The 22,985-nt window shown below is 30.2% G+C and overlaps 1 protein-coding gene across 3 annotated transcripts in view; it reads left to right on the forward strand.

Annotated features, from left to right (window-relative positions):
- LOC132756055 (fibroblast growth factor receptor 1-like) overlaps positions 1-22,985 on the forward strand; it is a 152,217-nt gene that overhangs the window by 81,551 nt on the left and 47,681 nt on the right. For 2 of the 3 annotated variants that reach the window (XM_060747028.1, XM_060747031.1), the window contains exons 13-19: positions 198-322; positions 737-850; positions 1,299-1,419; positions 2,310-2,420; positions 2,905-3,104; positions 3,500-3,622; positions 6,136-6,344. In XM_060747028.1, the coding sequence (XP_060603011.1) occupies positions 198-322; positions 737-850; positions 1,299-1,419; positions 2,310-2,420; positions 2,905-3,104; positions 3,500-3,622; positions 6,136-6,344 (1,003 nt within the window). Of the gene's footprint in view, positions 1-197; positions 323-736; positions 851-1,298; positions 1,420-2,309; positions 2,421-2,904; positions 3,105-3,499; positions 3,623-6,135; positions 6,345-6,978; positions 7,085-7,984; positions 8,866-22,985 lie in introns of those variants that run through there. The other variant, XM_060747032.1, reaches the window with a different exon arrangement.

Raw genomic sequence — 22,985 nt, forward strand, 5'->3', positions numbered from 1 at the left:
TCTTAGACATAATGCAATATAATTTTTAAACCCGTGCTTTGATAACCATCCGTATGGTCTACAAGAGAAGAATGTTGTAACTTATAATAGATACTCTTATTTTTTGTATGGATCACACGAGTAAATAGACAATAATGTTGGTAAAATTTCATATAAGAAACTATAAGAAACTGTATTATCTGGTTGTTTTATTTCAGGAATTATTTGGTATAGACTTGTAGCTATAGTTTTGCCAGCTTTACTGGTTCTGTTTGGATTCATCATCGGTGTTTTACTGTATTTCTGCAAGAACAGAACTAAAAAACTGAAGAAACCAATACAAGTATGTTTTTAAATGACAATGTTTCTATTTACGTGAGAACAAAAGAGGGTGTACATCAAAATAATGAAACAGGATACACTTCACTTCACCACGTTTTATTTTTTGTGACTGCTTCTTTCTCTTTGGTGCATATAGAACCAATCAGGACACGTGACTTTACAGTCAGACATATATCGAATTCGCTATCATGTTGTATACTAAAATGTAACATTATTGAGTAAGGAATTTCAACTTCAGCTAATATGCTAAATGAATACATATTTTGGTACTTAATTCAAAAAAACAATAAAATCGGTATTTAATATGCTAAAATGCTATCGTTATCTTAAAGTAAAATTCGTTAAGCATTTAATTATTCTAATTATTTTTGAAATCTAACATTTTTGTGTAAATTTCATACCTGATCAATTTCAGATGATATTGAATGGTCAGTATTACAGACCAAGATCTGTTGCAGACACTGCCGAAGTTAGCATTTCTACGAGTACTTTACAAAATATTATTGGACCAAATGACAATGAGATCAAGGTTATATAATTCCTTTATATTTTCTTTTAAAATTTCTTTGATATAATAATCTCCTATATTTAATTATCTTCCTTGAAAGCCAAAGATATTGACTTAACACCTCCGTAAATATATATATGTCACTGACAATCGGAGAAATTTTGCTTAGAGGTCGCCTTCAGTATTGCATCTCTACAATAAAGTACAAAATAGTTTTATATGACAATAAAGCTGATATAAAGAAGGTTTTATCTTAGATATTTTATAAATTTAGAAGAGACTCATTAAGTACTGTTCATTCTGATGTAAAGTTATTAAAGTAAGATGCACCCATACAAGTTATGATGTTCAGTCTACATCTTTGCAACAATGACCTTTTATTTAACTCTATATATACTCTGTATGGTACATGTTAGTAAGTGTTAAATATACTCTTTTATAAAAGACATTTGTATTCATCTTATAAAAGTTGTGTGGAACACTTCGTCTCGGTAAACTTATCGGTAGAGGGGCTTTTGGTAATGTTTTTGAAGGATTTGTAGCGGATGCTGACTCCAAATGGAAGAAAGTTGCTGTAAAACAGATAAGAGGTACTGAATGTATGCTTTTAGTTTCCGTTTTGCCTTCTTATTTCAATTTATATGAACGACAAACATTCGAAGCCATTTTCAAAGTCTTATATAAACAACAGTCAATTATAAGATAAAATTTATTCAATAACATTTATTGTCTTTATTTAGTTGACACATTCATTCTTCAATTAAAACATAGGCTGCTTCATACTATTATGATAACAAAAGTGGAGAACAGACAATACGTGTTAACTGCCTGAAAGTTACATGTTAACGATACACCGACAAGACAGTTGAAATCAAAATAAAACTGTAAAATACAATCTCAGATAAATAGAAAGATGTACCTTAGTCAGTGGGGAAAACGCACGAAAGTAACATGAACAACATAAAAGCTGAAATTAGATTCGCTAAATTTAGATAAAAGCTAAAATCGCGTTGTTCTGTTCACGATATGGGAGTCGGAAAAAAAAGGGGAAAATTAAAGGGATTATGTACTTTTGCTGAATACCCCCTTATCATTTTAATTTTTCAAAATTATAACGGGGTAGTGAGGTTTTTTTTGGGAAAAAAGGGTTTAGTCAATTAGGCCCCGAAATCATATTAAAATATAACTATCACATGGTAACGCCGTCCCTGTTTAAAGTTTTTAGTTTGTAACATTATAAATATTTTTTCCTTTGAATCTAGTGTTGTCTTTAACTACTCTTCCTTTACATTTCTTTTAGAATTTTTCTAAAATATCAAATTTTATTTTAATTTGGGCTTTACATACGGGGTGGGGCTTATTTTAAAACAATTTGTGTCTTTAAAAACTTATAAAATGCATAATTTTGTTATCATATTTACCCGTTGCTATCTTAAATATTAATATGTTCCAAATTTGCTTCTTTTCTTGTATCATTTAGAAAATGCAAAGACAGACGACACAGAAACATTTTCAACAGAATATAGAACGTTAATTAGCATAGGAAACCATCCAAATATTATACAGATTTTTGGAACAGGAGAAATAGATGGTATGTAACATACGTTTACATACTTACAGCTTTTACTCTTATACACCAACTTTTATTCTTCAAGATTTATCTAATGAAATATTTTTTTAAAATGTATACATAAGCAAAATTACCTTGATTTCATAACGTTTTGGTCTAACAGTTTTGATTGCTCAAATGAGTTGTAACATTGAATGTCACTGTTAATAGTTATTCAAGTAAACTGAAAAACAAGATCAGGACAAAATGCTATGTTTCTATTTTAAGACAGGTTTTTATCGTTTAGCAATGATAAGCAATGATTTTGAAGATACAAAATTTGCTCTATAGTAAATATACAGATTGATTTCTGTTGGAAATATTATTTTTCAAAAGCAAAAATTCAAACAATAATTTTGTAAACGATAAGAATATTTTTATACACATGAAACTCTAGGCCAACATAATTAAAATTAGATTCATGAATATCATTATTTAAAATTAACACAAGACTTTAACATTGCAGGATCTTTGATAATGGTTTTAGAGTTTGCAGACAACGGCGACTTACTCGCTCATCTTAAATGGTTAGATCAGATAAATTCTAAAGTTATACAGAACCTCGACTCTTCTGAGTGGAAGGCATATTTACAGAACACACAGCCCCGTTTGTTTCTTTATATGTGGCACATAGCAAAGGGTATGGAGTTTCTATCGAGATTAAAGGTAACAAATATTGCGATGAAATTTTGGAAACTATAATTGAAATAATACATGCTTGTTCAGTCTTCATGTTTAATCATAATTTCATAAATAATTCATGATCACAAACCATAACTTTCATGATTGTTGGATTTCTATCTTAATATTTATTATTACCAAAACTGAAGTGACAATGATGTAATAGCTCAGTATCATTTATATTCTTGATATTTATATCATACTTATGGAAAAATGAAAACATTACCTGCAAAGTGTTTATAATTATAAATGTTATAACCATATCTTTATTAAGTTGTTGAATGCAAATGATCGATATAACAATTGATATGCACATGCTATGCTTTGTAAACAGCAATGCCAAAAATAGTCATTGTTTATGAAATGATTAATGTCTTCAGATTGTCCATCGAGACCTTGCCGGAAGAAATATTCTTCTGTCATCTGATTATGTAGCGAAGATATCAGACTTTGGTTTGTCACGAGATGTCCATGAGAATGGCTACTATTATCAAAATTCAAACGTCAGTATTAATTTCATATTAAAGCTTACCCATTGTTTTGTTTTAACATATATCCCGGGACAACCAATATTCAATCAGTTAAGCCATTTTTAGCCAATAATAAATGGAAGGAGAAATTATACTTCAAATTTATTTTAGCTATTAATGCATCTATCAACACTTTTTCATTTTAAGGTTGGTACATTTTCAACAAGTCTTGATCTTTCTTAGAAATTCAATAAAAACGATATGACCCACCCAGGTCACTCTCAGAAATATTTTAACCTAAATTCAAACAGCAGGGTAATCATTATGGAAAATTTGTTCAAGATAAATCAGGGCCACTTAAAATTGTAGGAAATTTCACAACAGTCTATTCAACGATTTTCAACAGTTTTTTCAAGATTTTAAAAAACTTACACTAAATGTTATAACATATATAAAGTACAATGCATTAGTATGACTACTGTTAATGTGTATAAAAAGGCAGTTAAAGGTGTCACTTCTTAGTACGCTATATGGGTTGCAAAATGATAAATGCATCCAAGCTTTACAGCATTTTACCTTCCCCACTTTATAATACTAGCAAATACGGAAACTTGTTTAGATCTGCCAGTTGCTATTGCCTACAAAACAATTATTCTACAATCATCACATGAAAAAAATGATAACAAATAAAGATCTTATTAATAAGGACCCCTACATAATGTCTGATGAAAACTTAGTGGTACATCATATAAATAAATGTTTTAAATACACCTAAGACTGAGGTAAATGGTAAAAATCTGTTAGTTAATACTTTATAAAAAAAATTTAATGTGCTTGGAAAAAATTTTCCACTATTTTAAACAAGTGACTATTTTGATATAGTTGAAGTTGGACAATTTATATTGTGTCACTTAAAACAAACAGTTTCTTATTGTTTTACTGATAACAACTGACAATTAATCAAGTATGGCATTTCTGCAAGTTTTGAAGTTAATACAACATGTGACTTTATGCAATTTAGTCAGACATGACATCAGTGCCACAGAATTAAGAATGTGTTTGAATTTAGGTTGTGATTGAAAATTGGTTGTTTCGGGATATAATCAACTATATTTACTTTCAAATAACATTTCAAAAATTATTTTGTAGAGCCTCATTTTATAAAGTTTATAAAACAAAAAATGGATGAACAGATACTAGTTACATATGAGACTAGGCTTAATCCAATCTTTGCCTTATAAGATATTGATACTACTCCAAGATTGTTCTGCATTGCAAATTTTATGTATCGAGTACAAAAAGAATAACATACTACCGTTAGTATTTGCAATACATTCAAAATGATGTTTAATTTAATCGTCATGTAGCAAATGATAATTAATGTTATTTAATATGCATGAAATATATTGATTGTTCCCCATAAATAATTTTGTTGACCGTATTATTAACCTACATGTATATAGCTTGTCTCAGCAACGTGTTTAAAGGAATACTCAGGCAAATTAAAGAAAAAAATATTAAAATGATTTTATGTACTCAAATCACGCTGAAATGACATTATTTAAAATCCCAGCATGAATTTCTGTATAATTCCTATATATTTTGGGTTTGAAGCGTAAATGCATCTATATATGTTGAACGAAATTTAGATGCCGATAGAATCACAGAGGTGTTTAAAAATTAAGTCGTGTGACGTTAACAAACCCTGAAAGTTACAATAACAGATATTGTGGATATTATATGATTGAAACAAGTGTAAGTCATTCATTTGACATGTACTTTAACGTTTCCAGATTTAACTGTGACATTTATTGTGAAATCTTAAAGCTCTAACCTGACCCACGTGGGTCATGTTAGGAAACCACCATTTTATTCTTTATAAGGAGAAACGTTTTGTTACTTTGACTGTGTAGTGCATTCATTTTGAGGACATTTACAGAATAACGAACGCTAGATTCAAAACTAAGAAAATAAAACTTCTGCCTGTGTCTCCCTGTTTAGTCCTTGTTTTTGCGGTAAGATTACCTTAGACCCTTTCCGACGCAAATGGATGAGATATCTTTACTTGAGGCTTAAAGCAACCTTCAGTTTTTCTAAAGCTTAAATATGTTATTTTTAGTTTCATGTTAATCGTTTAATATAAGTGTCAAATTAAAAGAATTAAGCTGAAAAATGAAATTAGCCGACGATGAAATACAAAAACAATAAGGAAACCTCTCGATATATCTAATCTACCGGTTTGCTGTCTATATTTAAATTAATAATGCTGACGATTCGTTTCCCGATGTTTTATTTTTAAAACGAATGTCGGGGTATAAATAGCTCTCGGGACGTTGTTTTGAAGAAGGCTTACAGTGATTTGATGCACTCTTCCAATATAAAATTACTGAAATACTTAGTTTGAAACAATACAAAATGGTTTTTTTATCAATAAATAAAATTAAATCGTAATTAGTTTGTGCTTACAATAGATTCAAACAATACAGTGTAATTTATTTAAAGTTACATGAAAATTGCGAAATATCTTTATATGAACAACTTTTTAGGGAAGAATGCCGTATAAATGGATGAGTCCCGAATCGTTATCCAGTGGGAGATACACCTGTAAAAGTGATATTTGGTCGTTTGGCATCTTATTATGGGAAATCGTGACTCTAGGAGCCGGTCCTTACCCTGGAATACCACCGGATTTGCTACTTGATATGTACAGGAATAATTACATCATGCCCCCACCTCCACTTTGCCCAGATTATATGTAAGAACATTATTATATTTTAGGAAACAATTTGTTATCCCTTTTTTACAGTTTTCAAAATATGATTTAACTTTGCAGACAAATTTAATTTAGTATTGATATTGATAAATACTTCATCAATATAGCTTTTCAAAATTGCCTGAAATCGACAGCATAATCATGTTTTGGTTTTAAGAATATTAACACATTTTTTATTTTGTAATGATGATGTGTCTTTTTCTAAGATAACTAGAAATTCTTATACGATTGTATCGATGTTATTTACCATTAGATTAAGACGTGAGAACTTTTCTCTTTTTTCTTTTTCAACTTTAAAATTCTTTTCACTTCTAATATCCATGTGTGTCAATAGAAACACACTTTTCTAAAACTCCTTCGGGATATGACCTAATAGATGATTCAACGAGATTATACTTTTATGCAGCATATTTGTCAACACTTTCTTTAAGAGACTGGCTGGCGCAATGACGAACGCTAATCCGATTAATCAAACGTATTCATCAAAGGTTGAACTGTTTATGTGACTTTCATGTAATTTTATCTAGAACTGGAAACTAATACGCAATGTCAAACATTTGTAGACTTTACTCAGTCTTTATTGATGCATTGTAAGGTTTTAAATATTATTTTTCAGATACAGTATAATGGAACATTGTTGGAACTTTCTGCCGGAGAATAGACCAGGATTTGAAACCTTACTGGAAACATTTGATAAATTGCTTCAAGCAGTTGCACAGAAGGCGAGTCATTTCTGTATTATTCAACTATTGCTTGTAAATCAAAATCGATAAAATTCAGTAAGTTGGCAAATTTAATTCCCCACTCACCACGCTTGTTTTTTATCTTTATGTTCATTGGTTTAACGTCTTACATACATATGTTTTTATGCCATTGATATATCATTTTCAGTGCTTAGAATAGGCATGGGTAAAAGTACTATTGATATACTCGTTCATATTTTTTCAAATTTATAAAAAAGATATAACCGGATTAATCTTTTATTTAAGGACAAATTTTATTCATACTTGGTCAAAATAACACATTCATGAAAACATTACGCTACGAAAATCAACGATACACTTGAGGTTAAAATGACATTGATTATCACTGTAAATGTATTGAATTTTGCTTGTTTAATAGCCGCCATGTGAGGAAATTCAAATATGGCCTTGATATTTAGATAACCATAAAACAATAAATGCTGTAGAATCTTGTAATTTACGGACAGATTTATTCATGTTAAGACACAGCGACATGTTGAATAAAACCACTGCTTTGCCAGAAATGAATAAGAACTTAACTTGCAATGACTTCATATGATTACAATAAATAATTTCTTTGATGACATTGGAATTCATAGATTAATTTGGTTTACTTTGACCAACTTTTATATCGAGTTATTGAGCTATGATATTGACCTATTAAATACCTTAATAAAAGCCTTTATTTTGGTTTCGTAATTGGTAAAAGTTTGGCTTCTGCTTGTGGCTGTTCTTGTATTAGGATATTTTGCTGTTAGCAGGGGTATTTATAACCTTCACAAGAAGTTCAGGTTATTATTCAATTGAACTTACAAATTTGAAAGAAGATTCAAGTTAAAATGAATAATTTTACAAAATTGCATAAAATTATTATTTCAGGAGTACATGGAAATAAGCACAGCGGACGCAGAATAAAAAGACATGCCTTTTATACTGTTCTAGTAAAATATTTATCCTTCGAGTGAGTGTATAACAAATGACATATCATAAAGGATAGGCTCTGTAAACATGCAATAACGTGCTATAGCCAGGTTATTATACGTATGCTGAGTATTTGTCTTTTAGAGCCATTAATTGTGAATGATTGAATTGACAATTTATTCACGTTTACGCAGTTTAAATGTCTGAAGTGAGTAACAAAGTGTAAATGATAAGTGAACAAGTTCAAGTCAAATTGATTTTAAATTTTGTCAGAATTGTTTTTATTTATCTAGTCTGATTTCATATTTCATTCTATTAACTATTTCTATAATCAAGTATTAGTCAGTCACCATCATTATAGTCAATCTGTTGAAATATATAGGCCATCTTGACACCGCAAAAAGTGATCATATTGACACTTATACATTGACGAAACGACGACAGCTTAGGTCAAGTTATAGCCTAAGTAACAGCTGACTATAAAGACGATTCATACGAAATTTAAATGAATTTTATATTATTGGCGGCAATTATATTTATAATAAGATATGATTTATCCGAGTGTTTAACAATTGATATAGAGAGATAACTAACGGGATATTAAAAAGTGGGAAATCACGCATAGGTTATGAATTAATATAAACTTAATGTCAACATTTTCATTTGTTTAGCAAACACAACAAGCATAGTCCATGCATTGGACTGATTTAAAACTAAAATATAATTAAACCACAGTGAGACTGAACGCGGACGAGGCATTACAGCGACCTAACATTACAGTTACAAGTGTCAGCTATGGTGAGTATATAAATCTGGACTGCAAAAAAAAACAAGAAAAACCCACAGGAATTGAAACTAAGCCGATTCGGTTTAATAGATAATATAGTTTGTCGAGTTATTGAAGTGTTGCATCTCTAAATTAATGATGGGATTATTACAAAATTGCATACATGCACGCACGCACAGCTGCTTATCCTTTTTTCTTTATAATTGTCTTCGTTTATTTCTGATCCATTGTTACACCAAGAATTATAGCAATGTAGATATCAAATGTGTTACACATTAAGTTTGGCCCTTTGTAGTATTTTTAGTTGTTTTAAAATTCCAACAAAAATAATATGAAATATATAATGGTGAATCAAAAGTTTAAAGAGGGGTTTAATTTTTAATAATCCAACATAAACTTTTTTGTGTTTTCAATGCATGTTTACTGCCGCTTTTAAAAACGTACTTGTGTCTAACAAGTGTTTTAAATTAGAGTTTTTTTTCAAAATGTGGAAACAAGCAGTATTTAAGCATAATACTTGTGCAGTCTATTACATTTTGGACAAATTCAGTAATGTTTTCCATATTTGAAATACTTTTAGGAGTTGAAGAAAACAATGTTAGAAATATACACAAATCATTTTGATTTTTGTTTCAATATGAACACGTTGACTCCTTCGTAGGGTGGAAAAGGTGAGATGTATACTTAAAAGTGTAAATAATATTTGTATCATTGCTTCGAACATCGGCAGTAGAAAGTCTCTATGCTGAAGCAGGAAAACATTGCCTTTATCTACGTCAAAAACAACTTTCTCTTCCAAATACATCTAGGATATCTTCGAATAGTAAAGATCAGGTTTAAACATTATTTTTAATCAAATTTACAGCGTTATTGATATAATAAAACCAAAAGAAATTTAAACCATTAATCCTGTGTTAAACACACTTGAGAAAAAATTAAAATAAACCCAAATTATGTTCCAATCAGAAGTTAATGTTGTTAGTCTTTCAACTTTATCAAAGTAATCCAATTTTTCTAAAAGAAACATTTAGTCACATTCTTAAAAGAGCATGAAGATTTTATCCGTATTTACACGGTTCAAAATAAGGTTGCAAAGTAGGTACAGCCGGTTTTTGAAAATACTGTTAAATTTACAATAGACTTATTAATAGTCCTACATTTTCTGCTGAAGCAAAAGCTATTGATTTAGTTTTGTCATACATTTTACAGCTTATTTGTAACAAATTTGAATTTTTAGATTTACTCTCCGTGAAATTATCAATTAAAATTGAAATAATATTAGATAAAAAAATACTTGTTGCTATTTCTTGATATCTTAAAAACAAAATCAGTGAAATTATGTTGGATCCAAAGCCACACGAGAATACGAGGAAATGAAGTAGTTGCTTTGGCTAAAAATTCATGAACTATCAAAAAGTTGTCGTTACAAAATAGTTATTTTAAATCTTAAATAAGTAAGATGATATCATCTGAATGGAAATCAGACAAACTTCGTGACATAAACCCCTGACCTGTCACGACCTCTATCTCTTGTAAACCGTCATGATCAGGTAGTTCGTTTTAAATGTAGAAAAGAACAAATTACATATTCCAATCTTTTAACAGGTGGTTGTAGTTCTTTTTATACCTTACAATGAACTTTTCACTGTCAAACATGTCTTCGTTGTATGCCATGATCTTACATGTATATTAACAATCATAGTGTTCCACGCGGCCTGGCCAGTAATGTGACATTGTACCATTAAATATGATAAACAAGATCAACAAGGAAAGGCGGCGAGCAACGAGCGCAACCCCCACACGACCCAGCAACAAGAACCAGCGGCAAGGAGCCCAGGCTGACACCAAACAAAAACAGGACAGAGCTCAAGACAGAGCACGGACAGAGCACGGACAGTGTTGCATATTGCATTTTAAGTTTACTTAGTCATACATTTTATATAATTCAAAAGAAAGACAATAAGTGCATGGATTTTTATTATAAAATGAACTTGAAACATGATAAGTTTTATGTATGTTATTTGACATTATACATGCAGAATGGACTGGGTGGTAATAAATGTCAGAAAGATTAATAATGTACATGAGAATATACGTGTTTCATAACATTTTGTGTTAATAACTGTCATTATAAATAGTGGTCTCAACGCCCAGTCTAGGGAATTCGAATTTGGCAGTTGACTTGTACACTTGTGTATTTTTATATTAAAATATGAAACATCTGTGCGTTCTCTCTCCGTAATACGACAACAGGTCAATCACCAAAATGATAAATAATTTGTTACTGACAAGGAACCAAAAAAAAACCCCTTTTTAATCCTAGTTACAAAAATACAAACAATCATTACTCCGGTATTTTGCATTGTTTTAGTTAATTAGTTTTACTGTTATGTGTAAAGTTCTTTTCAGCAATTACATTATCAAAGCATCATAATACTTATTTCATAACCCTTTGCATTTGATCATTAAATACACGCATTGCAAAAGACTGTAATTACAGTAAACATAGCAGATTACGATGAATAAAGACTTCCAACAGACCGCATTAAACATCCACTTGTACAATGTAAAACATGGCCAAAATAAACGACTTGGATTCTACGCTGCTTTTGAATAACGCTTGATCTAGTTTTCAATTTGTATGGCAAATTACTACATAGAAATTAGGATAATATTTTGACGAGGGTTGAACCCTATGATTGCAAACGTAGGATAACTTTTTGTATAAAATTAAGACCTGGGTTTTGCTTAATTTCTTGCGCATGTTGCTAACAGTACATCATTGTATTATAAGTACGGTTACCAAATCCGACTGTTAACTGTTTCAAATTTGATTGGTTAAAACTCGAAATTGGGTAAAATCTTGGGGCCTAATTGGAATGTTTATTTTTACTAATGTTAATTGCAACACAAGGGTTAAATTGTATTTAGTAGCTAGTGTTGGCCAACGGACATGACAAGTAATGCTTATTGTTCTTTTGATTAATACTTTATATGTTTTTTCAACCTTGGTTAAAAAGGTGAAATAAGTAAAACACAGAAATGATCATGTTGATACATATACAAGTAAACTCAATGACCATAACAAAGGTACACAATGTTTTAAAGCAAGAAAATCACCTACAAGGGCCCGACGAAGCAAGACAGAAGACGAACATTAAGACAATTTAGTTCCAAAGGGCTTTAAGAACTGTCTATCATAGAGTCTCATACATGGTCCGTCAGATGTAATCAAAAGAGGAAAGCGTAGTGTCCAACTGTAAAAGGTTTGAACACTAGGCATGCAGTATGTCTTAAAACAATAGGGTCAGAACCTCTTTTAATAAAACGTTTAATGATTTGATGCCGTTGGCGGCATGGCCGAGTGGTTAACGCGTCGGATTAGTAATCTAATGATCGCTAGCTGCATGGGTTCAAACCCCGTCAGGGGCAAGTCGTTGTTTCCTTGAGCAAGAAACTAAACACTTATTGGTCAGTACTGGTTGGTTCCAGGAACGGATTCGAAAGTGTGTCTATAAGCTTATAGCTTCCTACACAATCGAACTAAAATAAATTATGTATAAACCAAACAGCAGAAAAATGACCTAAAATCTTACGACGTTTGTAAATCACATCGCTAAAAAGGTGTCTAATCCCCTGTTGCAGAAGTGTTTTCAAATCATTACTGAATTTTGAATGAAACCAAAATTACGATTGTAGAATTTTGTTAAAATCGTTTACGTTGCTACAAGGTCTAGCGAATCTAATTAACTGAGAAACATACACCCCGGGCCTCGTCTCCATCTTAATGTGAATAATTAATTATACAAAAGTTAAAGTCATCTCTTTTTTATATATTTTTGTATGAATAGAATTGTTGTTGACATTAATATGAAGATCCAAAAATGATTTACTTAAATGTCAAGAGTTCGATTTATTAACTTGTTGTTCATGGGGATACATATCAGACACTATTTGATCAAAATAAAACTATCTAAATTAAAAATATAATCAAGGTATCTGGAAGTATTATTATTAAATACTACCATAACATCTTGTTGTGTATCTTCAGAGAGACATAACATGCAATATAATTGCATAACACAAATCATACAATGTAGTCACCAATGCTTGAAAAATATTCCTACAACGTCATATATCGCAGCAGGCAATAAAGTATTAAACACCAGTTACACAAATTGCTTGTCTTAAGAGGATTATAATGGAATATAATTATAACATACGGAGTGATATAAATCCCCTTTGTGTGATATATTAGTACATACAACATAAACATATTAACTTTATGAATATCATTTTATTCCCCCATGTATATTGTCATTGTGGTGACTGTGTGACAGGATGGTTTTATGGGCTTCGTTCCTGGAACATTGCTGTCTCTTTCTCTCCCTCTTTTATTGAACTTAACTTTCAAACTATGTGTGTTAGACGTATTTACAGTCGTTTTTGCATAATTGAATCGATTTTCTAGCTCATTTTCTAGAAAATATATAATACATAAATTTGTTCTATTCAAACATCTTTATGTCGACGTAGCCAGCCGGCATATATTTCTAATGAGTTCATGTGACTCAATGAAAAAAGAAGACTGAAATATATGTATATCCAAGATATATTTTTATTACACAACTCAATACATCAATGGTCATGTGGTAACTGCCAAACAATAATTACAAAAACAGTCAAACAGAATAGTAATTAAACTTATACAAGTTACAAACAATTTATTATTCTATTGTCTTAAAAATTAATAATAACAAGATAATTTAGAAAGTTAAATTAAAAACTAACTAACTAACTAACCTGAAATATATATAATAGTTATATATATCCAAGATGTATATTTATTACACAACTCAATACATCAATGGTCATGTGGCAACTGCACCGATGCATACATTTGTCACCTGACCATCGGCGATTCAGTTACGGGTGACAGGTTAGTATGATTGCATTGTTAGTAAAAGTTAACATGAAATGTAAGGTGGATAACGGGATTTGAGATCATGGATTGTAATTAATGAAATGGACTGTATATAAAAACGACACATCATATAGTTTTAATTGTTTTATTGATAACTTTCAATATGGTGACACAGGCTCCCGAAGATTAATAACAAATCACAAAGACACTTACTATATAATATATATACATGTATATAGAATTGTAAATTCTGATGCATGAACGTTTGAGATATTTCACTAATAAAGAATGTTTAAACTATTCACAGTTGTTCACCCGGAGACTGTCTAATATCAGCTTGACATCCTCTGAATTACACAGGGATGACCGGAATAAAAGTAGGATTTTCATTGGTCATTTTAGGCTCCTCACAACGCCAAATGACTGCCAAATTACTTTACGAAGGCTGTCAGTTTTGCAATAACACATTTATTTTTCTAAAATATTTTCTTCCTATTTACCGTTATTCTTTTTTAACGTTATACGTGTATGTATACATTATGTCAAGATCAAAGAACGTTCTCAATGAACGCCAAAATATACTAGTAACCCATGTCTTGCTTGTTGCAAGACATTTTTCACCAATAATATTCTTCCAAAAGGCAAAAACATCATTTTCGAACAAGATAAAATGGCGCGTTCAAGGAATGTTATAAGGTCATGTCTGTAAAAAAAGTTGTTGTTATTGTACAACCATTTATTGATGCACAAATTTGAACGGCTACTCATGATGTATATGAAGAAGAAAGGGTATGACAGAAGAGACTTATATTTGTTTTTTCTACACTAACTTAACCGCAATTACTAAATAATTGTGTAATCTTATTTACGGAGTGAAACATTATACTTTTTGTTGAATGTGGTACTTGTATTCCTGATAGGATTCTATTATTGAACAAATAATGTGCAAAATAACATATAATAACTTTCTGTGTCAAGTTATTCATAATCAATATTGGCGTTTTTTATCAACTTAAATGTGCATCTTTTAAAAATAATGATGTAGAGTAATATGAAAATTAAATAGGATAATACGAAAGTTAGACGACCAGTAAAATGAAAGTTAGACGACGAAATATATGAAAATAAGACGACTAGTAATTTGAAAATTTAGACGACAATAGCTCATTATTTCTTTTCTCTCACTTGTTCAAGTATAACATATGGTCATGATATGTAAAATTGTATGTCTAGCTATATTTACAGGAGGCAAGATTTGTAAAAGAATCAGTATCACCTTCTGTGCATATTGACATAAAACACACAGATAAATATATGTTTGCAACCCGTCTGCATGAGAGAAGATACATTTATAATATGTGACAAATGAAGATACAATACAGTTTGCCGTTAAAAAAGGACAAACTTTGAATGCAGAGGCATACAGTTGAGTTCACACTAAAGGTTAAACAAAGTGCACTAGGAGTGCACTAGATGTGCACTACTAATGCACTTCAAAGTGCACTAGTAGTGCACTACTAGTGCACTTCATAAGTGCACTTTGTAGTGCACCAGACCTATTGTATATATTAAGCAGTTACCTTTTAATTAGCAATTTGACTTTTACAAAAATATAGATCAATATAGATATGTGTATAATAGTTTTTCATAATAAATTTGAAGTTGTGAATATTTGATTTTGTAAAATATGGCGTAAAATATTTGAACAATAATTGTTCAAAGTCATTAATTTTACTGTTTTTGTACTTTAAAACTTAATTGTTAGAATAAGTAAATATAAATAATTATTACTTTAATGTTAATAAGTGCATAAATAAACAAAATAAATTGATATTTAATATGATTCTATTTTATTATAATCTGGTAATGAAACATGAAACATTGAAATGCTAATTAAACAAAATTCAGTCAGGGTTTTTTTTTTTGTATTTTTTTTTGTTTTTTTTTTTTTTTTTGGGGGGGGGGAATTATACAAATTGGTTATTTTTTTATCTTAACTTATGGTTGTTTTAGTTAAAGGTTATGATTTTAAGCATTAATAGCCTTTAATACATTAAAGAATTAATATGTTTATAATTGGCCTTAATTTTGTCAATTTTATCTCATTTATAATCTCTCTTACCTTCTCAAACTGAGATTTACCTAAGATTTATATAAATGATATATATTATTCTGAAAATAAATATTTATAAATAATGGTGGTATGTATGAAATGTGGATTAAGTATTGGTATGTGTGGATTAAGTATTGATATGTCACCTGTGGGACACTAGTATACTTTAACTGACATGGATATAAACAAAAAAAAAGAAAATCTTTCAATTCCATTTTTTGAGACAACTCAAATCTTTTTTCTTTTTTTCATGCATCGTAACATAATTATGCAATATGATTATTTTTCTGAGTTCATTATAAAATGCTAAAATATTTCAGTTTTCTTTTTGTACTACTTGTATTGAAATTTATTTGCACCAACATTCTGAGAATACAGAATTTACATTGCCTACTTATATTTATCATCTGCCTTTTGTTATTTACCCTGAGGGGCTCTCTTATCAGCAGGTTACTATAATAAAACACCAATACACAGCATAACTTTTGACACTTTAATCTTCTGTAACTGTCTTCTGCTCATGTATGATATTTTATTTAAAAAACAAAACAAAACAAAAACAGATCTGCATTAAAGTGAAAAGGAGTTTGCAAAGGTTTTATAATCATGTATTTAAATATTTTCTTTAAAATATGTTATCTTCTAAATGTGTTAAAACTGAGGCAAATTTGTCAAATCTATAATAGAAAAAATTAACATTTCCGAGTTCAGAAACTAAAAGATGCTGCAAATTTTAATGCAGAATTGTTAGAAAAGTGGATAAATATTGATATGAGGTCTTCCTAGAATAGTTAACACTGATATTGATTTTAAACCAGTTTTTTATGATAAAATTAGAAAATTCCACTTCAAAGACAATAATGTCAATAATATCTAACATGCGTTTATGCCATTATGATTATTTTTTTCATTTGATTATACAAAAATTATAGTCATTTATCTATGTCTTACATTTATTTTGAAAAAAAAACAGGAAATTTTAAATAAATATTGCATACATCTGCATTTTTGTTATTTACCCTGAGGCCCTCTTATCAGCAGGAAACCAGTGTAATGAAAACAGTCGCTCTCAGAAAAATACCAATACACAGCATGACTTGAGACTTTCCTCTTACAAGTATAAAAGCATTCCCTTTATACATTAAATTTTAAACATAGAAATCTTGAATAAAGTTATCAATTTTATTTATTTCATGGAAATTTTTTAATTATTTATATCTTTAAAAAGAATGCAAGCATTTCATGGTTGAAAAACATAATATCACAGTGTATGGATTGTTTTAAAATCAATGAATTAATATTCTCTTTCAATCTTGAACATGAGGAATTGCCTCTTAAGTTATTTATTATTATGCAGAATGGGAAGAAATGTGGATAAATGGATAAATATAGAAAATTCCGCTTTAGAGACAATAATATCTAATACACATTCTGCCATTATAATTTTTTTGTATATTTGATCATACAAAAATTATGGTCATTTATCTATATGACTAACTAGCCAACGCCTGATGAATCCCAGGCTTATGTCTTACATGCATTTTGAGAAACCAAGGGAATTTCAATGCATACTTATAATCTGCAAAATTGACTATTCTTTGTTATTTACCCTGAGGCCCTCTTATCAGCAGGAGAGTGGTATAATGAAAACAGTCCCTCAATACACAGCATGACTTGAGATTTTTCCTCTTCCCTTAATACATTATTTTTTTAATATTGAAATCATAAATAAAGTTATCAAATTTATTTATTTTATGGATAATATTTTAATCTTTAAAACAATTATGCAATCATTACACAGTTGAATACTAAATTATCACAGTATATTGATTTTTTAAAAATCAACGTATTAATATTCTCTTTCAATATTCAACATGAGGAATTATCTCTAAGTTATATTATTATAGAAATAATATTTTAGCTTAAATATAAATCTTTCCTTGATTTGTTTGAGCTTATGAAAAAAAGTTTATGTTGTTACAAACTAAATTAATTGGGCCAGAAGTAACACATTGATTTTCCCATTTGTACACTAGAAAAATTGAAATACATGGCCATTAAAAAAATGCTTTAAAAACACTTATTTAATTATCCATTACAGAGCATATTTACATTTAATCTTATTAATTCTATAAATTTGATTTTAAAGGGTATTATTTTACACTTACAGTTAAATACTGGTTAATAAAAATATGATTACAATTAATATATATTTTTTTTAATTTTAAGCTTTAACATGATATCACCTAAAATGTTAAAACTGCTGATTTTAAAATTTACTTATTTATATTCATGAATAGGCCATATATTCCCAAAGCTTTTTTTTTCTTACAGCAGCTTAACAATGGCCCCTGTCACTTAATATGCAATTATCCAATAAACCATTTAGGTGTCACCTTCCCTGGCCAGCCTGGTCATATGGTCTAGTGCACTAGAAGTGCACACGGTGTGCACTTCTATTTCAGCTCTAGTGCACTGGAAGTGCACAAGGGTTGGAAGTTTAGTGTTAACTCAACTGTATGTCTGTTAAGGATTCACTTACGATAACTGTAAGTGCTAAACAAAATAGAGAGGATAAATAAATTTAATACATGTACTTGTATTTTTTGTGTATCTATATTACTACTTCAAGATAAGATTGAATGTTTAGGTTGCATATCATCACTTTTATTGTCAAATTAGGTGAATATAATAATGTAATAATAACCACAAACGATTAGTAACTAGTTAGTAATTCGTTTACATTGGCCTTTACATTGGCCTTTGACAATAGTAAAGTTATAATCATGTCCATTTCTAGGTGCATGTAAGTGCACTTTATTTCAATTTAAAGTGCAATGTATTTTTGGTTGGTATAATTTGTATTGTTTACATATATTTAATGTTTCAAATACAAAATAGGTTATAGTGCCGTCATTATATTTCATAAAATTATTTCAAAGTATATTATTGAAATTAATATAAAAGCGTTTGTAAAAATGTCTTTGGCAACATCTTTTGTGTTTATTGATATTGAAAGCAATTTTAACTACTGTTATCTACAACTAACACTTTCACATTAACGATAATCAAAATAGATCAAAGATAATTGCTTTAAAAAAACAATCTAAAACGTATCATTAAATTCCAATTGAGATCAGGAAATAGGGTACAAGTTATGTCACCATGTACCCATTTATTTAGATAAAGACATTCAGAAAAATGTGTCGATGGCAATAACTTCAATTAACACTTAAGTAGTGCAGACGACACAAGAAACTGATTTTGGATTGCTTCTTTTCTTTATTCATGTAATACAAATTTACTTTATGTAAAGGTCGAAATTTCTTCTAGGATGAGATATGGCTGAGTGCCACCTAAGGCTTTCTTCTACCAGTAAAGCTGGAAAGTCGCTTCATATGACCTTTACAATGTCGGTGTAACTGTAAGTATACACTTTGAAAGTAAAACAGGCTTTTTACAACTTTTACTGACAACTTCTTGTCTTCTTTTTGGAAATTACCAGTGGTGATGTCATATTAGGAAACATATCGTGGCCTGAGTAGGGCTCGAACAACCGATCCTTGTTTTGAAGAGCAGACACCTAAATTACTAAGCAATCACTATACACATAAGCTCTCCGTTGTATAATGTTTATGCCCCCACAAAGTGGGGAGCATATACCGTTGCACATGTCCGTCCGTCCGTACGTCTGTCCGTACGTCCCGAAATCTTTTGAACGCACGTCCTCTCAAACCGGATAACAGATTTTGCTTATACTTCCAGGGATGAACAACCTTAATGTGTAGATGGTATTCAAGGAAGGAATTTTTGCTGCGACAAAATTTAACAGAATAACGGTCCTCTGTTGATTTTTTCATTATATACCATATAGAAATTTTTGAACGCAACTCCTCTTAAACCGGATGGCAGATTTTGCTTAAACTTTTAGGGATGAACAACCTTAATGTGTAGATGGAAGTAAAGGAAGGAATTTTTGCTGCGACCAAATTTGATAGAATTACGGCCCTTTGTTGTTGATTTTTTCTCTATATACCATATAGAAATTTTGTGAACGCAACTCCTCTTAAACCGGATGGCAGATTTTAATAAAAAGTTCCACCTAAAAATCTTATATACTCTTGTTTACGAGCACATCTGCACAGTGGGGGCATCCGTGTCCTTTGGATACAGTTCTAGTTTTCTTCTTATAAAAACTCCAATATTGTCAAAACTGGAATTGGTATTTCCCTTCATTCCTCTCGATTGTATATCCCTTTTATTTTGTATGAATCTATTTATTTTCACATCTTGAAATGTTTAAGTTTGCGTAATAAAATGCATACAAATAGCGTAAAGTCTCATGCAGAGATCGTTAATCTTACAAAATCTTAACCAATGAACTTGTTACCATAATCTGCTTTACAGCAAGAACAGTGCTTTATTCTAGAAAAATCGCTTATATAGTTTTTCGTCTTGATTAATGTCACTTCTGACACTTTACTAAAAATGATTCCTAAATAAAAGAAATAAATCTGGAACAATGTCGGTTTCAAAGACAGCTTTATGTTGTTTTTTAAAATGTGACATAGAATTTCAATATCATAATAAATTTTCCTAAAGTAAGAGGTTTTTAGTCAAGAACATCATTGAAATACCAAGTCAGATTGTCGTGACATAATTTTGAAATTTTGACATGTTTAAAACAAACATTTTTTTCTTGTAAAGCAAACGACAAAAATAATGTACAACAACAAAGTAAAAACATTATAAGCACAAAATAAATAAATAAATAAATAAATATTATTTTGTTAATGTTTTTTCCCTTTCTTCAACTATACTTTGAATACAGGTCACGTTTCAATTCCAAACCTGTCGCTTGCTTTTTCCTCATGATGGTCTTTCCTTGAGAAACAATCAGCAAAAAGGCAAATAGAAATAATTTTCTTACAATTTTACATCTCTTTGGATCTAAAAATGTAATTATAATGTCTGGTTTAAAATTTACATATTGAATTGTAATAGAATTAAAATAATCTTATACATTCTATCATTGCTTTAAGAGGATACATGTACTTTGATCACGACAGACATTTAAAATGTCAAATTGAAAAAAAAACAACCCAAAAAACAAATAAACTCACACACACACAAAACCCACAAAACAAACAACGACGACGACGACAACAACAACAACAATAACAACCATCTAAAAAAAACAACACACTTCAATTTTGTCGTAAGCAAACAGATTTTAAATGTCCAAAATTCATCTTTGTCCTCGATTAAATGCTTTCTGTATCTTGCCATGTATATGTATTAATGTCAAATTTAAATTTGGGACACGAATATGGAATGTACGGAGGCCAAAATGTGTTACCATAAATTTTAAATATTACGTTATAGCAGTAAAAGGTTAATATATAAGGTGAAATTATACATGTATATGTTCGAGAAAAAAAGCATTTTTTCAACAACTATTCCATATACAAGTACATATGATACATACTTGTGAGACATAAGCAAATATTGACATTGATCTGATCTGATGTTGTTTAACGAAAAACAACAATAACACTATGGACATTGTTATATAAACATTTTAAATGAAATTTTTCCAATAGTAAACATTTATAACAATCATTATACACAGCGAGTGCATCAATTGGCATTGGGAGAAGAGTGTTATTTGTCGACATTTAACTAAGATGAATTACAGACAGCGATTATACGGCTTTTTATCAATTCGATATGTTGCAGCTGTCATTCAACAGAGCTTTGAATATCTCTATTATGAGCATTCAGACAAAGTTTAACATATCAATATTTGATAGGAATCAATATTCTTTTTTACTTAGGATTCCAATGAATTTTAAACACTGGACGGTGAATTCATATTTATGTATCAGAATAGAGATATTGTTGTGCAAAATCTGGAACAATGTGTTCCTTTGGGAATTTTATATGTGCAATATAAATAAATTACAATTAAAGATTTGGTTCCATCAAGTCAGTTTAAGGGAGTCTTAACGGGGTGTAACAAGGCTTTGTTAATTAAGACAAAAAGTTACGAATTTATGAAGAACGAAAACAAGTAAAACAATAAGATATATTCATAACATTTTACAACAACATGTTAAAATATATACAGTATCAGTAGATTGTCTGACACAATCTAATTAAATGCTATTAATGCTAAAGTTAGTAAAATTATTAAACATTTGATAAAGCAATTGAATCTAAAATTACCGAAATAAGATAAATACAGAATCCCTAAAGAAAGCCCAACACGGCAAAATTGAAAATGTTGCAGGCTCGGTTTGATTGAGCCTGTTCATGAACGGTATTGGAAAGTGCAAGTTACCGTCCACGCCCCCTAGCACCGGCTTAAGCAGAATTCAACATTTAAACATGAAATAGTAAAATTTTGAATTTAGAAACATCCGCAGATGTGTTCATACGGCGGTTATCATGGAACTTTCAATGTGACACTTTCGTGCCATTCCATGAAAAGCGGCGTATGGTCCCCAAGTAATAAAAAGCGTGTGCCCTAAACGAGAAAACAATGGGCAGAACTAAATAAAATGGAATTTTGAAAGGGGATCAGAGATTATGAAGCCTGCATATCACAGATAAGACGTCAAAAGACACATTTAAAAAGCAGGCCTCATATCCTAAGGGTGATTCAACATTATTCAAGTAGGAATATTGGAACCACCCAACTAGAAAATGCCGAAAAGTTGAAACTAAAAATACCACAAGCACAACAATAATGTCGTACTGAACGATCTTCAAGGATCGAAAATATAACATCATTGATTAAATGTACGGGGAGACATTTTACAGCCGCCACACGGCACAAATAACACGGATGTGATCATGAAATAAGATCACCGAAGCCTATTCTTTGTCTATTCACTTAGCAAAGACTATTTTTATCTAGTTGTTTAAATACCAGTCTTTAAACCGGTTAATTGTACAATTATTTTCGTCCTATCAAGCGGGTCAAACTAGCCTTTATACACCATAGAAACGTTTATATTTTTCTAAAAGCTCTGCAGTTGGGAGCAGAAGTCTTTTAGTACGCTCAGAAACAGCATTGTCTAGATTACATGTGTCAAAACTTGGCAAACCAGGGGCTCTGTTCCAATATTGA

Source organism: Ruditapes philippinarum, unplaced genomic scaffold (genome assembly GCF_026571515.1).
Source record: "Ruditapes philippinarum isolate M1 unplaced genomic scaffold, ASM2657151v2 ctg149_1_1_1_1, whole genome shotgun sequence".
Lineage (NCBI taxonomy): Eukaryota > Metazoa > Mollusca > Bivalvia > Venerida > Veneridae > Ruditapes > Ruditapes philippinarum.